The following is a 15,717-nucleotide window of genomic DNA, read 5'->3' on the forward strand; positions in this document are numbered from 1 at the left end:
AGAAAGAAGGAAGCACAATAGGAGGTGAATATGATCAAAGCACATTATACACATGTACGAAAATATCATAATGAAACCCATTATTATGTATAATTAACATATAGTAGTAAAAAACTCAATTTCACCCAACCTATAATAGTATAGCAGGCTGACTGCAAAAAGATAGGAATGTTATTACACACACACACACACACACACACACACACACACACACGCCAGTGAAAGCACTAATCAAAAGAAGGAAACCAGATGTGGTGGCTCATGCCTTTTATCATAGCACTCTGGAGGCAGAAGTAAGAGGATTGCCAAGAGTTTGAAGCCACCCTGAGACTACAGAATGAATTCCAGGTCAGCCTGAGCTAGAGTGAGACCCTACCTCAAAAAAAGTGGAGATGGTTTAGCAGTTAAGCGCTTGCCTGTGAAGCCTAAGGACCCCAGTTCGAGGTTCAATTCTCCAGGACCCAGGTTAGCCAGATCTACAAGTGCAAGCCAGATGCACAGTAACGCAAGTGTGCAAGGTGGCACATGCGCACAAGAGGGCACATGCATCTGGAGTTCGATTACAGTGGCTAGAAGACCTGGTGAGCCAGTCCCCCCCCCCCTTCTCTCATAAAAAAAAGTTAGTCTGTTGGGCTTGACTCAAAAAAAAAAATCAAATAAATATATAAAATAAAATAAAGTTTTAAAAAACCACAAGCACAAGAACTCAATAGCCAGCCACCAGCCAGAATCAAATTAGTATTCACAGGATATCTTACCCACAACACCCAATAGAACCCTTCCACATGGCATAGATCCTGGAGGGAAGGAAAAACAACTCTCAAATGCTTAATAAAAGCATTGCGATCAGGGCTGGGGAAATGGTTCAGTGGTTAAGGCACTTGCTTACAAAGCCTGTCAGCCTGGGTGCAACTCTCCACCACCTACACAGAGCTGGGTGTAAAGTGTGATTCCAACACGCCTACAACGATGGGAGATCCTGCATCTGATGCACGCACACATAAACACACTCATCTGCCACATGCATATACACACAAAAATTGAAAAAAAAGGGGGAAGGGCTGGAGGGATGGATTAGCAGTTAAGGTATTTGCCTGCAAAGCCAAAAGACCTGGGTTCGATTCCCCAGGACCCACGTAAGCCAGATGCACAAGATGGCGCATATGTATAGTTTGTTTGCAGTACCTGGAGGCCCTGGCAGACCCACTCTCTCTTTCTCTATGAAACAAGTCAATAAGAATAAAATATTTTAAGTCTTTAAAAAAAAGAATTAGGGCTGCAGAGGTTGCTCAGTACTTAAGGCGCTTGCTGGTAAAGCCTAAGGACCTAGATTCAGTTCCTCAGGACCCATGTAAGCCAGATGCACAAGGTGATGCATGTGTCTGGAGCTTGTCTGCAGTGACTAGAGGCCCTGGCGTGCCCATTCTCTCTCTCTCTCTAACAAATAAAGAATTCAAATCATATAGAGGTTCATATAGGGGTACAATTCTTTCACAATAGTGATGAACAAACTAGGTATCAATAACAAATAGATGTCTGGTATGCTGGCATACACCTGTACTCCTAGCACTTGGGAGGCTAAGGCAGGAGGACTGCCAAGTTCTAGGCCAGCCTGGGCTATACAGCTAGATCCTAATTCAAAAATCAAAAAGAGCCAGGCGTGGTACTGCATGCCTTTAATCCCATCACTTGGGAGGCAGAGGTAGGAGGATCACCATGAGTTCAATGCCACCCTCAGAATACACAGTGAATTCTAGGTCAGCATGGGCTACAGTGAAACCCTATCTCGGGGGAAAAAAAAAAAAAAAAACACCTCAAAGAGATAATGGGAAAGTTGCTAAGTCCTTAAGAAATTAAACAAGATACTTCTAAATTACAGTTGATTAAAAAAGAAAAAGGTTCAATTTAATTTTTTTAATTTTTTGTATTTATTTATTATAAGTGTGAGAAAATGGGTGCACCACGGCCTCTAGCCACTGCAAATGAACTCCAGATGCGTATGTCACCATGTTCATCTGGCTTACATGGGTACTGGGGAATTGAACCTAGGTCATTAGGCTTCACAGACAAGTGCCTTAATCGTTAGGCCATCTCTCCAGCCCAAGGGAAATTCAAAAGTTCCTAAAATGAAAGAAAATAAAAATCCACAGCAGCACACTGCAGTGCCCGGTCAATGCAGTGCCAGGGCAGAGTGTATAGTCCAGGTATTTATACCTCAGAAAGCAACTCCTCCAAATGATCCTCTAAGCTCCCACCCCTGAACCCACAGAAACCAAAATAAACAAACCCCAAGCATGTGGAATGAAGAGTAAGCATCAATGACCCTGAGAACAGACCGATAGAGGAGCCAACATAACCATTCTTTGAAAAGATCACTAACACCAAAAGCCCGTAAGACTAACAAAACAAAAAGCATGCACAAACTTCTGATATTGGAGGTAAATCAGAGGAACCCATACAGATCCTGTAAAGGAAGGGGAGTGAGATATCAAAAGGACAATAGTCACTGTAGGGCTAGGGCTCCGGGTTAAAATGCTTGCTTGCAAAAAGCCAGCCAGAGGCACAAAGTGGCACACATGTCTGGAGTTCACTGGCAGCAGCAACAGGCCATGGTATGCATGCCCTTTTTTTTCTCTCCCTCCTCACAAAATAAATAAATAAATAAAAAGAATTATTGAAAATATGGGCCAGGGAAGTGACTCAGTGGTTAAAGGCACTTTCTTACAAAGCTTGCTGGCCCAGAAATCCAATTCCCCAGCCACCCATGTAAAGCCAGACAGGCATTTGTTTACAGCCATAGACCCTAGTATGCTGACACACACATATAATAAATTTTTAAAAAAGAATTACTGCAAATAATTCTACATATGTAAACTTTTTCCTACATATGTAAATTTTTTTTTAATTTATTTATTTGAGAGCGACAGACACAGAGAGAAAGACAGATAGAGGGAGAGAGAGAGAATGGGCGCGCCAGGGCTTCCAGCCTCTGCCAACGAACTCCAGACGCGTGCGCCCCCCTGTGCATCTGGCTAACGTGGGACCTGGGGAACCGAGCCTTGAACCGGGGTCCTTAGGCTTCACAGGCAAGCGCCTAACCGCTAAGCCATCTCTCCAGCCCTACATATGTAAATTTAATAACCATAAAATGAACCAATTCTTTGCAAAACTTAAAACTATCACAATTTATGGAACCATTAAAGAAACTGACTCTATAATTAAAATACTCCCCACTGAATTCTCTCATGTGTTTGAAGAACAGGTACCAGTGTTACACAATCAGCTTTAGAAAATGAGGTGACTCTTCCCTTTTATGAGGTGATACCATAGCCAGGCAAAGGCTATAAAGGCAGAAAAGTGCACAACTCTTTCTCTTCCGGAGATAAGAGCCTATCAGGAGATACAGCTCAACTGGTACAGTGTCTGCCTGGAATGCACAGAGCTCCGGGTTCTATCCTCAGGACCACATAAAAATCAGGTGTGGTGGCACATCTTGGCAATCAGGAGCCAGGAGGATCAGAAGTCTGTTATCCTTAGCAATCAGTATAAGACCTGTCTCAAAAACAGCAACAAATAAACACCCGCCCCCCCCACCCAAGAAATGAAGTTCAAGCTGGAAGTGGTGGCGCATGCCTTTAATCCCAGCACTCGGGAGGCAGAGGTAGGAGGATTGCCATGAGTTCTAGGCCACCCTGAGACTCCATAGTGAATTCCAGGTCAGCCTGGACTAGTAGAGTGAGACCCTATCTCGAAAAATCAAAAAAAAAGAAAAAAAAAAGAAATGAAGTTCAGCAATTTGTAAATACAAGTATCAAGGAAGGATATATTCTAAGGACATGAAGCTGTTTCAATATTCAAAAAAATCAGCCAATGTAATCTGCCACATTAGAAGTGGCTAAAGAGAAATTTCACATGATCGTATCAAGTGATACAGAAAAGGCTTTGACAAAAGTAATAGCCACGCCTAACAAAACCTGAAAAGGAGCTGAGGAGCCTCCACATGTGAGAAAGAGAATTGATAAGAAGTATGACAGCAGGCAAATACTTCACAGTAAAAGACAACGTTCTCCCCGCAAGATCAGAAGCAAAGTAAAGCTCTCCCCCGTCGCACAGCTGTCCTAGTGGTGATGCAGTCCTGGCCCACAAACAAAACCTCAGAGGAATCTAAGAAAAATTTGTAGGTATGATGATTCATGCCTTAAACCCAGGAGTTTAAACTTAAGAGAAGGCTGAGGCAGGAGGATTGCAGCCACTCTGTGCAAGAAGAGTTTGAGGCCAGCCTGGGCTTCAGAACCCTGTCTCCATACAGTAGGAGCTGGAGAAATGGCTCAGTGTTAACGGTGCTTGCCTGTGAAGTGGGAAGGCCTGGTACCCACACAAAGCCAGATACACACAGTGGCACATGCCATCCAGACTTGGTGGTCAGTGGCAAGAGTCTGGCATGCCCATTCTGTCTGACTGCAAATTAAAAAAAAAAAAAAAAAAAAAAATATATATATATATATATATATATATATATATACACATATATATATTTAGACAACAAAAACCCATCATTCATGATAACTCAAAAAAAAAAGAGTGGGATAAATCTCACAAGGCCCAGAGCCACACAACACTGTAGAAAGAATCCAAGAATTCAACAACTGCCGAGGCATGCCACATCCATACACTAATGTCAGCATGCCCCAAATTAATGTGCTGGGTTGATAAAATTCCTACCAAAATTCAGTGAGATTTTTTTGTAGATACAAACAAGATTATTCTAAGATTCATACAGAATGCTAAAAGGAGTCAAACTAGGTAGAACAGGAGCTGGCTGTAGTTCAGTTAGGCCTCTTGATAAAAAACAGCAGAAATACTTTTGAGGAATAAAACTGCAGGAAACCAGCCTGCCTAACCTAAAGGCTCACATGGTCAACACTGAGTAGTGTCAGCAGAGGGGCAAGAAACCTATGTGTTGGACAGGTAATCCAGGAGACACAGCCCCACTCCCAACTGATTTCTGAAAAAAATCCAAAGTCAGTGCAGGAAAAATAAGCATTTTTGTTTGTTTGTTTGTTTTGTTTTGTTTTTGGAGGTAGGGTCTCACTCTAGTACAGGCTAACCTGGAATTCACTATGTAGTCTCAGGGTATTCTCAAACTCACAGCAGTCCTCCTACCTCTGTCTTCCAAGTGCTGGAATGGAAGGTGTGTGCCACCATGCCTGGCACTCCCAGGTGGCCTGGCTAACTATTCTAGGTCCTCCTCACTGTAAGTGTACAGTCAGACAGTGGACTGCCCAGCTCCGTTATTCTGCCATGATTTGTTAATACAGCCATTCCTAACCCCAGTCTGGAATGACCTCAAAACCCCAAACTTTCTGAGCGCTAATAAAACAGCACCCATGGATTACCCACAACTTTCTCTAATGCATACAACCAGCTTAAAAATTGTACAAAATGACGTTTGGTTTGTCTATAAGACGTATAGGAAATATAAGTTTCATATTCAGACTTGGGCCCCTGTATGTATGCTCATATCCCAAGACCCCACCCCCAAGAATTCAAAATATTATGGTCCCAAACATTTTGGACAATGGGTCACCAGCTTTTCATGTCTCTTGCTCTTTAATCTTCTACTGACACGAGCCCATCTTCCCCAGGGAGACCATCTGCACTAGGAATACCACTGTGGCCAGGGAACAAGTGAAGTGGACCCCTGAAAGCCTCAGCTGCAGGCAGCAGCAGGGCTGAGAGGTGAGCGTGCTGAGACCACCAACGGGAGGGACGGGCATCACCAAGACCAGCCCTGAAGCTGAGCATCTGACGGCAGACAGCCAGCGGGCCAGGGTCCTGGGAAAGGTGTCCCATAGGACAGCTCAGAGGTGCAGGTGTGGGACTTTCTTGGACCTTTGTAGGAATCACTCACCGAAGGCAGCTGGCAGGTGGCCACTGGCTGGGCATCCCTCCCACTCTGCTCCTGAAGAAGGAAAACATCTTGCGAACCTGGAAGGGATGGAAAGTCGTGTCCAAAGGCGGCCAGGCTTGGCCCTGATACCTCCCGGGTATCTCTCTCTATGCAACACAGTGAAAAACATCCCAAGAGAGGCACCGACAGGGAGTAGTATTCTGGTGCTACACATAACCCGGCCCCCTCTTTTCTTATCTGCACACACACAGCGCAAACCATGAGGGGCTCTGGAACTCTTTTCAGATATGGCAGAGGGGGCAGTCCTAGGGAATGCCTGGGTTCAAGGTTGGCCCTGCCAACAATTAATTCCAGGGACCTATTTTCTTTATATAAAATATGGCCAAAAAGGCGGGGATGCTAAAGCTATGGCACTTTGGTTGGTGAAGACGGCAGGCTGTGTGAGGACGAATGTGGGACCCTGGTGTTGTACAAGGTTCCCTGTTCACCTGCAGTCTGTTGTCCCGAGTTCTGAAAGGAGACTGACGCAAGGGGGACGCGGAGGAGGAAGAAAGAGAATTCTGGAATCGTTAGCAGGAATGTGATTAGCACAGTCATTATGACAAACAGCTGAGGCTCCTCACAAAATGAACAAAGCTACCTTAGCTAGCAACCCCTTCTGTGAGTATGCACCCCAAAAATGAGCACCTCAAAGAGTCACTCTTGGGGCTGAGGAGATGGCTTAGTGATTAAAAGCGCTTTCTTGGAAATCCTAATGGCCTGGGTTCGATTCCCCACACCCATGTAAACCCACCTATACTCACTCACTCACTCTATCAAACACATAAATTAAAAAAAATACACACACACACATATACATACATACATATATATATATATATATAAAAAGACCGTCACTCTCAAGTTCCTTGCAGGATTATTCACATCAGTCACGGGATCAACAGATGAATGGATAAAGAAAATGTGGCCTGTCATCTGTATAACATGGGTGAACCTGGAAAACATTATTCTAAATGCATAAACCAGGTCCAGGGAGAAAAGCACTGTTTAATCCTCCTTATATGTGTAATCCATAATCTAAAAAGTCAAAGTTAGTGTTGTAAACTTGTACTTGGGTGGCTCAGTCAGGAGGATTAGGACATTGAAGCCAGTCTGCATTCTATAGTGAAACATGGTCATAAAATAAAGGTAAGCAATGCACATTTCTAACCATGAACGACACAGAATTCAGCTGTCAGTTTCTTGTGGTGTTCCCTCCTATACCTGCTGCCGGCCAGGGATGCATTAGTCTCATGCCAGCTTTGGCCACGAAAAATGCATCTACTATTATTTTCTTTTTTCAAGGTAGGGTTTCACTCTAGCCCAGGCTGACCTGGAACTCACTATGTAGTCTCAGGGTGGCCTTGAACTCATGGCGATCCTCCTACCTCTGCCTCCTGAGTGCTGGGATTAAAGGTGTGCACCACCTGGCTCAGATTTTTTTTTTTTTTTGAGGTAGGGTCTCACTCTGGTCCAGGCTGACCTGGAATTAACTGTCATCTCAGGGTGGCCTTGAACTCATGGCTATCCTCCTACCTCTGCCTCCCGAGTGCTGGGATTAAAGGCGTGCGCCACCACGTCTGGCTTTAAATGCATCTACTTTTGAGTATCATGCAGAAAAGCTTTAGCCTAACCACAGAGTACAGCTCTGGGGGGGGGGGCAATATCCAAGATGAGGAGTTAGACATGACAGGTAACTCACCTCAGTGACGAGCCATCCTGGCACTTAGGGTTTTCCTGAGCTACTCTCACGCTGCTAGCTCTGTGGTCACTATTGTCCAAGTGAATGAGGCTGACTCTGCTCAGCCCAAGTAGAAACTGCTTGAGGCCTTCGGGGTTTCAGCAAGCCCTCCACAGCAAGGCCTGTCCTATACCCAGGCTTTCTGGCACAGTACTGTCTATTTGGGGAGGGGCTCTTATCCCGTGCCTCCAGTTACAAACTGAACTCCGTCTTGTATACTGAGTGTGGCCGCCCTAACCCCCAGGCACTTCAAAATGTGACTGTATTTAGAGAAAAGATCTCCAAAGAGGCAATTAAGTTAAAATGAGGTCATTAGCATGGCTCTAAATCTTATCACAGTGTCCCTAAAGAGGAGACTAGAACTGTAGTCACACGGGAGGGAAGACCACAGGGAAGATGACTGGAGGACACAGAACAAGGTGGCTGCCTACCAGCCAAGATGAGGGGCTTCAGAGAATCCAAGGATGACTTGCCCTTCAGCTTTTTAAAAAATGTATTTTTGCTTTAATCCCAGCACTTGGGAGGCAGAGGTAGGAGAATCACCGTGAGTTCAAGGTCACCCTGAGATGTCAGTGAATTGCACGTCAACCAGGGCTACAGTGAGGCCCTACCTTGAAAAATAAACAGCCGGGCGTGGTGGCACACGTCTTTAATCCCAGAGCTCTGTCTTTAATACCAGAGCTCCGGAGGCAGAGGTAGGAAGATTGCCATGAGTTCAAGACCACACTGAGACTACATAGTGAATTCCAGGTCAGCCTGAGCTAGAGTGAGACCCTACCTGGAAAAACCAAAAAGAAACAGACAGACACACACACACACACACACACACAATTTTAAATTTATTTATTTGAGAGAGACAGAGAGGGAGCAAGTATGGTATGCTAGGGCCTCCTGCCACTGCAAATGAACTCCAGATGCATGCACCCTTCTGTGCATCTGGCTTTATGTAGGCACTGAAGAAACAAGGCTTTCAGACCATGCAAGCAAGAGCCTTTATCCTGAGCCATCTCTCCAGACCTTTTAAAAAAATATTTTTAGGCTTATTTGAGAGAGAAAGACAGACAGAAAGGGACAGTGCCGCAAGAGAGAGAGTTGGTGAATGGGCATGTGAGGGCTTCTCGCTACTGCAAACAAACTCCAGACGCATATGCCACTCTCCAGCTCATCCTTCCTTCAGCTTTCAAAACTGAATAATCTCCCACTAGGTAAACTACCCAGTGTGTGGGAGGAATCTCACCAGAGGAGCGCCAACAAGCCAACACACTGTCCTCAGTCTTCACTGTTATCCTCAGGGAGGGCCAAAGAGTTATCTCATTTATGCTTTAGTCAAATACATTTCCACATAGGGGAAAAAGGAATACTTAAAAAAAAAATTAACCAAAAGGTTTATAATTGCCAAGGGTAGCCAAGGAAATCTGTAGTCACAGCATTCAAGGCTAAGGTAGGAGGACCCTGAGTTTGAAGCAAGCCCTGGGCTATATGCCAGGTCCCCACTGAGAAGGGAGAATGGAGAACAGAAGACAAAAGAAAGGAAGAGAAAAAAAAGGAAAGCTAAATAAATACAAAGCCTTTTTGGAGGGGAAATGCAATGCTTGAGTCGGTGTTCTACCACTGGGCTCCATCCTCATACCCCTTAAAAGCTTATCACAATGTCAAGAACAAAGGTGCAAATTATAAGACATTGTGGTAGTTTGAATGAATGGCCTCCAATATACTCAGGATTTTATTTAAGTATTTTAGATCTGCAGCCACCTGGCTGGTGGAGGTGTCACTGGGCGGAAGGCGTCCAGCCCCAAGGTGTGGGGTGGACTTGGAATTCCAGTCTAAAGATATGCAAAGTGTGGGGGCTCTGCCTGTGGTTCCTGAAGTGTGCTTGCTTGTGGTGCTGGCCTTGTGGCCTTGGGCCTTTTTCTCTATCTCCCTGCTTGGTCTGTGAAGTAGGGCCAAGGACAACTTCTGTATTATGGACCTTACCCTGCTTCAATAAATCACTTCCCCCATAACTGTGCCTGGTCTGGAAGTTCACCCCAGAGACGTGAGGCTACATGCTACAGCACCCTGACCTCCCACTTCTCCCACTGCAGTTACAGAGAGTGTGACAAGTCCACCCAGGCAAACACACACGACACAGCTGTTTTCAACTGGAGATGCCACACCCTCCCATGGTCATTAGCCCAACTGGACCAACTGCAGATTAAATGAATTTGGGAGACAACAATAAAGAGCCCTACATATGTACTTTTTTTTTTCTTGTCCCAATTCCTTGAGGATTACAATAAAACTATTAAGTAACATTCACATTGTGCGAGGCAATAGAAATAATGAGAAATGGGACTGGAGATTTCTAGTGGTTAAAGGCACTTGATTGCAAGGCCCGACAGCCAGGGTTACATCCCCCAGTACCCACATAATGCCAGATACACAAAATGGCACATGCATCTGGAGTTTGTTTCCAGCAGCTGGAGGCCCTGGCATGCCCATTCTCTCTCTCTCCCCCTCTGAAATAAATAAATTTAAATAATGAGAAATGTCTTCAGGTGGAGATGATGCGCATAAGTCATATGCAAATACTATGCCATTTCAGGCTGGGAAGGGTGGCATATACCGATCTGCCCAGCACTCAGGAGGCTGCGGGTAAAAGGACAGAGTTCCAAGTCGGCGTGTGATACAGTGAGACCTTGTCTCAAAACAAAACAAGACCCCACTATGCTATCTTTCTTAAAAATACTTTTATTTATTTGAGAGGAAGAGAAACAAAAGAGAGGGGGAGAGAGGGAGAGCAAGAGAATGAGTATGGGCTCTGCAGGGCCTCCTGCCATGGCAAACTAAGTAGATGTTATTTTGTGCATCTGACACTATGCTATCTTATGAGGTCCTTGGGCTCTGTGTGAGTGAGTGAGTGAGTGCATGCGTGCGTGCGCGTGTGTGTTGAGGGCAGGTGTCCTGGAGGTCTCTCCAGGAGGGCTCAGCTATGTAGAGGTAACCCACTGGAGCTCAAAAGTAAGTTCGGGCAGTTTAGGCCTCATAATGGATATTTCATGAATTCTATATACTTCATTCAATCTTAAAAAAAAAAAAAAAAAGTGTGATGGCTCATGTCTTGGGAGGCTAAGATAGAACTATCATATGAGTTTGGGACCAGCCTAGGTTATAGAGTGAGTTCCAGGTTAGTTCAGGCTACTGTGAAACCATACCTCAAAACATAAGACAAACAACAAAAAAAAACAAAAAGCCCAATTGGGAGACTACCATTCCCATTAGCCAGGAGGAACCAGGAGTGCAATTTCCCAGAACACCCTGCTTTGTGTTAAATGACCCAGTCAAAATCAGGTGTTTTTGACCTGGGACGCATCTCCCCCTTTGCAGCCCCAGAGCACTTTGTACTGATATCTACTCAAACTTGGCCTGGGGTCATCCTGGCCCCCATTTAAAGCTTCAAACACATAGTGATCCTGTGCGCAAGGACATGTAGTTCCAGAGGCCAGGAGACATGCCCGTGCTCACCTCAGGCCATAGGTCCTGTGTGTACAATGACAGTCCCTAACCGCCTCCACTACCAAGCCCTTGGAAACGTGTCCTCCAAGAGGAGAGACCACACCACCTCACAGACATCTGCTCACTGAGAAGCTCTGTCTGGGAGGTCCTAGCACTAAGAAAATGGTTGTTCTGGGGGAGGATCAAAGTCTTGAGAAAAGTTCACAGCTCCTCGGGTAACAGGAATGAAATGAATATAAAGAGCCATCACCTTAGCAAATGTCTGGTCACAGGAGATACACACATGGCCCTCCCAACACCCCATGGGTTACATACCTGTGTCTTCACTGGGTTGTCCTGGTGGCCTGCTTAGGAGCCCTGTGCCCTGTGCCAGGGCCACTGGTTGGACATCAAGGTTACCCTGAGGTTCCACTGGCAGCCGTTCCTGCTCTGGGTCCTGAGGCCCATCCCCGTCGTCAATCACCACTGGGTCTTCACAGTGCTTGAGCTGTAATCCCACAGAAAGCCGTTGAGGACTAGTTTCAACTGGACTGCAGCAGGGCCGCCAGCATGGGCTCTGCACAGAACTGGGTAGGCTAGCAAGGCTGTCCCTCCTCCAGCTGCCCCCGGCTTACCCACTGCCAGGGTCTCCCCTGCTCCCGTTCCAGGGCCTCCACCGCGGCCACAGCCTGCTCGCCACTCTCGGGCTCCTGGGCACGCACCCAGCTCTGAATCTCCCACGGCAGGATGGCCAAGAACTGCTCTAGCACCAGCAGCTCCAGGATCTGCTCCTTGGTGTGCCTCTCGAGCCGCAGCCAGCCCCGGCACAGCTCCCAGAGGCGCTGAAGGGCCTCTCGAGGTCCTGCTGCCTCCTGGTATCGAAAGCGGCGAAAGAGGCGACGGGAGGACTCTGGGCTGGGCAGCTCGCCCTGGGGGCCAGGGTTCTCTCCAGGAGGGCTCCGCATTTTTCTGGGCTCCTCACTTTCCTTCGGAGCCAAGACTCGGGGGCACAGGGCTGTGGGCATGATGGGATTTGATGGGGGTCAGCAGCAGAAGACGACCCTATTTCCAAACAGAAATCACTGGCTTCAATGCTCTGGTCTCCAGTGGGTGTTCTTGGGGGGTTGGGGTAGCAGACAAAGCCCACAGAGACCAGCCCTTTGAAGAAGCCCTGGGGGATGTTGGGATAGCTGAGCTTTACACGTGGAGGCAGAAAGCTAAGGCGGACAGGTAGGGCATCTGGAAGAGTGGTAGCATTTCCAGCATTCCAAAAGGCCAGTGGGGCCACATGAGAGGAGGTAGGTAATCAAGGCTTTCTGGTACCTTTAGTGGACAGGTCCTCCTGGAAGATGTCCCCAGCAGACTGCTCTCTTGAAGCTCTGAAGCCAAACTCACTGTCCTTGTGATTGAGACCTTTACAAACTGAGCTGGGGGGGGGGGGGGAGAGACAGACATACTGTCAATGCCCACCCCAGGCTCTCCTAGAAGTCAGGGCTGAAGCACAGGTGAGAAAGCTCCAAGACAGATGGGGAATGTGGCAAAAGGCAGCTGCATGCAGTTTTCCAGAGAAGTAACACTGCATTCAAAAGCACCACTGCTGTAGGGTGTGGTGGTACACGCCTTTAATCCTAGCACAGACACAGGAGAATCTCTGAGTTCCAGGCCACCCTGAGATTACACAATGACTTTCAGGTCAGCCTGGGCTAGAGTGAGAACCTTCCCCCCCACCCAAAAAAAAACAAGCTGGATGTGGTGGCGCACGCCTTTAATCCCAGCACTCAGGAGGCAGAGGTAGGAGGATCACCATGAGACTACATAGGTAATTCCTGGTCAGCCTGGGCCAGAGTGAAACCCTACCTCGAAAAAAAAAAAAAACAAAAGAAAGAAAAGGAAAGGGGGAAAATAAAGCACTACTGCTAAGCCTGGTTGCTAAGCCGTAGCTCAGTGGTTGAGGGCCTGTTTAGCATGTGCAAGGCCCTGGGTTGGATGATCAATACTATCCGCTCCTACCCCAAAACAGCAGTGCTTTCAGACAAACCTTAAGCCAAACTGCATCCAACAGGTGAACAATCATCTTTCGCTTGCATGTAACGATAACTTGTTTCCCATCTCTTTGTGACCCTTGCTCTAGTCTCTACCTCAAGACAATGGTGTGCTTACTTCACAGCCTTTCCTAGGCTAGGAGAGGAGAGGTGAACCCTCATGGCATAGTTCTCAGCCCCCTAGGAACCCAGGATACATACGGTAGGGGCTGAGGAGTCTCTATTGCCCAAACCCAGACCAGGGAACACTCCACCTGACCATGCCGTGACTCACGCTTCAGGACACAGAGGAAGAAACAAGACACACGAGGAGGACGCACAAGCTCCGCTCTCCGCCTCGGGGCCTGGCACTCCTAGGCAGGACCACTGAGCCTTCACACCCTCGCCTGTAGAGATTCCCAGTACGGCGGCACCACAGCCTCCCACAGCCCACAGAGTGCGCACAGGCCTCACTCCCACTTTGCAGGAAGACAAACTGATGCTAGAAAAGCCGCTGTGCCACGGAATTGCACCAGAAACGCCCAAATCTCTGGACTTTGCATTCCAAAGTAAAGACAACCGCCCTCCCCCAAGTTCCAAAGTACAGGTCTATCAAGACACCCGTAAGGGAACTCTGAGGGCAGAGGTGTCTGGGACCCGTGACAGCTCTCACCGCCGGACTCGAATTCCACCTCCAACTCCTCCAGCATCAAGGACCCCAACTGGGCTCCGCGCGCCCTCCTCCCCGCCCCCTCCGGCCACCAGCTCCCACCTGCTGGGCCCAGCCGGGCTCGGGCTCGCCCCGGACTACGGGTACCCTAGGCCTTCCCCACCCCCCACCCTGGGCATCCAAGTCGGCGGTGAGAACGCTCTCAGGGAGACCTCATCCCAGACAAGACTTGTCCCTCTTTGTCACTCAGGCACCTGGCGCGCTGGAGTCTCGGCGGCGGAAGCCTGATGAATGAACTAACGTTGGAGAGGGGAGGGTTCCCGCAGGGGCGGGGCTTGCCGAGCGCAGTCACCGGAGCAGCCCCGGGCGCGAAGGCAGGGAGAGCGCTGCAGGCCTGGGAAATGGAGGGCGGGGGTGGGGGGGGAGGGGGCGGTTTCAGGCGCTCACCGGCCTCCAGGTGGACCAGCTCGTGCTCCTCACCTCGAAGCCCGGGGCTCCAGGGCAACAGCCGCACGCGTTCCTGCCCTGTCTCCCGGGAATCCCGGTCGAGGTGACTCCTGGGCATGGGCCAGACTTCGTCCCTGGCCAGGCCAGATCCCGTCTCAGGATCATCCAGAAGGCGGCAGCTCGGCTTGGGGGCAGGAGGGATCCGCCTGCAAAAAGACAATCGCACCGCTTCATCCTCGCGCGCGCACCGTCCCGGGAGCTGCGCGGGGCCGCGGCGCTGGGCGCGGTGCCCGGGAGGACGCGCGGGGGGCCGCGGGGTCGGGGCGCGGGACCGGGGCGCACTCACCGCCGCCGCGCCGCGTCCCCGTTGGCGGGCCGCGCAGGCCGGGCCGCCGCCGAAAGGAAAGGCCGGAGCCCTCCGGCTCCCTCCCCTGGGACACTTCCTGCTCCGCTCTAGGACCGAGGAGGTCTCCGCATCTCAGTGGTTCGCTTCCCCGCCCCCCGGCCGAGGTGTGCGCGGGGGGTGACATCCGACACCCCCGGCCCGCTCGGCCCGCCCCGCTCCTCTCGGCGCGCGCCAGGCCTGGGCGCGGGGCCCGGGGCTTTGTGGGGCCTCCGGGGCCGGCGTGTGCTGCGCGCGTCGCCGCGGGACCCGGGCCAGGGGCATCCCGCTGCGCCCTTCCCCCGGCGCGGGAGGCCGGCCCGGGGCGCTCCGCTCTTCCCCGTTCCTCCCGCCGGGCAGTGTGGGCGCCGGGAAGGGCGGGCTTGGCAGAGCTGGCCGGATGCCAGAATTGGAAAAGGGCGGGGGACGGGGGTGGTGAGGAGCCCCGCCGGCTGCCGGGTGTGGGATCGCTCGGTGACCACCCGCATCCAGTCTGTGCGGGTCTGGCCCAACCCCTTGCAGCCCAAATCCATCCTACATCAAAGCCGGCGCTCGCGCTCTCCCTCTCTCTCTCTCTCCCTCCCTCTCTCCAAGCCAGCCAGGCCTGAAAGACTGCAAAAATGAAGACCCGCTCCCCAGTTGGGCTACTGCGCACGCCGAAAGCTGGCGTGGAGCTGATTTACTGGTTCACGTTTTTAAAGGAGGCTGTGCACTCCGTGGCTCCCTCGAGCGCCAGGAGGATCCCCGTGAAGTGTCCAGAGAGAAGGCTGCGCATAGAGGGAGTCAGGGCGCTCATTGCTGGCTTATTAAGTGATGATTGACAACGGCGCACTGAGAGAACCCAGGCTTTGACCTCAGTCATGGGGAGTGAGGGGTAAGCAGGAATTGGGGCCTTAAGACCGCGCACACACAGGGCCACTAACTACCCTATTCTGGTTGTAGCTCAAATTCTCCCCAGTTTCTGACAAGTCCAATGCTACCTCTCCATGCACTCTGCAGTGGAGTTGGATCATCCAGGGAAGAGAGGCGGAG

General features: G+C 49.5%; 1 protein-coding gene across 5 annotated transcripts in view; it reads right to left on the reverse strand.

Moving 5' to 3' along the window:
• Znf496 (zinc finger protein 496) overlaps positions 1-14,799 on the reverse strand; it is a 30,279-nt gene extending 15,480 nt beyond the window's left edge. The window contains exons 1-6 of one of the 5 annotated variants that reach the window (XM_045152945.1): positions 14,650-14,799; positions 14,337-14,509; positions 12,489-12,592; positions 11,801-12,227; positions 11,502-11,673; positions 5,912-5,988 (exon numbers count right to left, since the gene is read on the reverse strand). In XM_045152945.1, coding sequence (XP_045008880.1) covers positions 5,912-5,988; positions 11,502-11,673; positions 11,801-12,190 — 639 coding nt within the window. In that variant the 5' untranslated portion in view covers positions 12,191-12,227; positions 12,489-12,592; positions 14,337-14,509; positions 14,650-14,799. Of the gene's footprint in view, positions 1-5,911; positions 5,989-11,501; positions 11,674-11,800; positions 12,228-12,488; positions 12,593-14,303; positions 14,510-14,649 lie in introns of all 5 variants that reach the window. The other 4 variants (XM_045152946.1, XM_045152943.1, XM_045152947.1 and 1 more) reach the window with 4 other exon arrangements.
• Positions 14,800-15,717: the final 918 nt, after the last annotated feature.

The sequence above is a fragment of the Jaculus jaculus genome, chromosome 6 (genome assembly GCF_020740685.1).
Source record: "Jaculus jaculus isolate mJacJac1 chromosome 6, mJacJac1.mat.Y.cur, whole genome shotgun sequence".
NCBI classification, from domain to species: Eukaryota; Metazoa; Chordata; class Mammalia; order Rodentia; family Dipodidae; genus Jaculus; species Jaculus jaculus.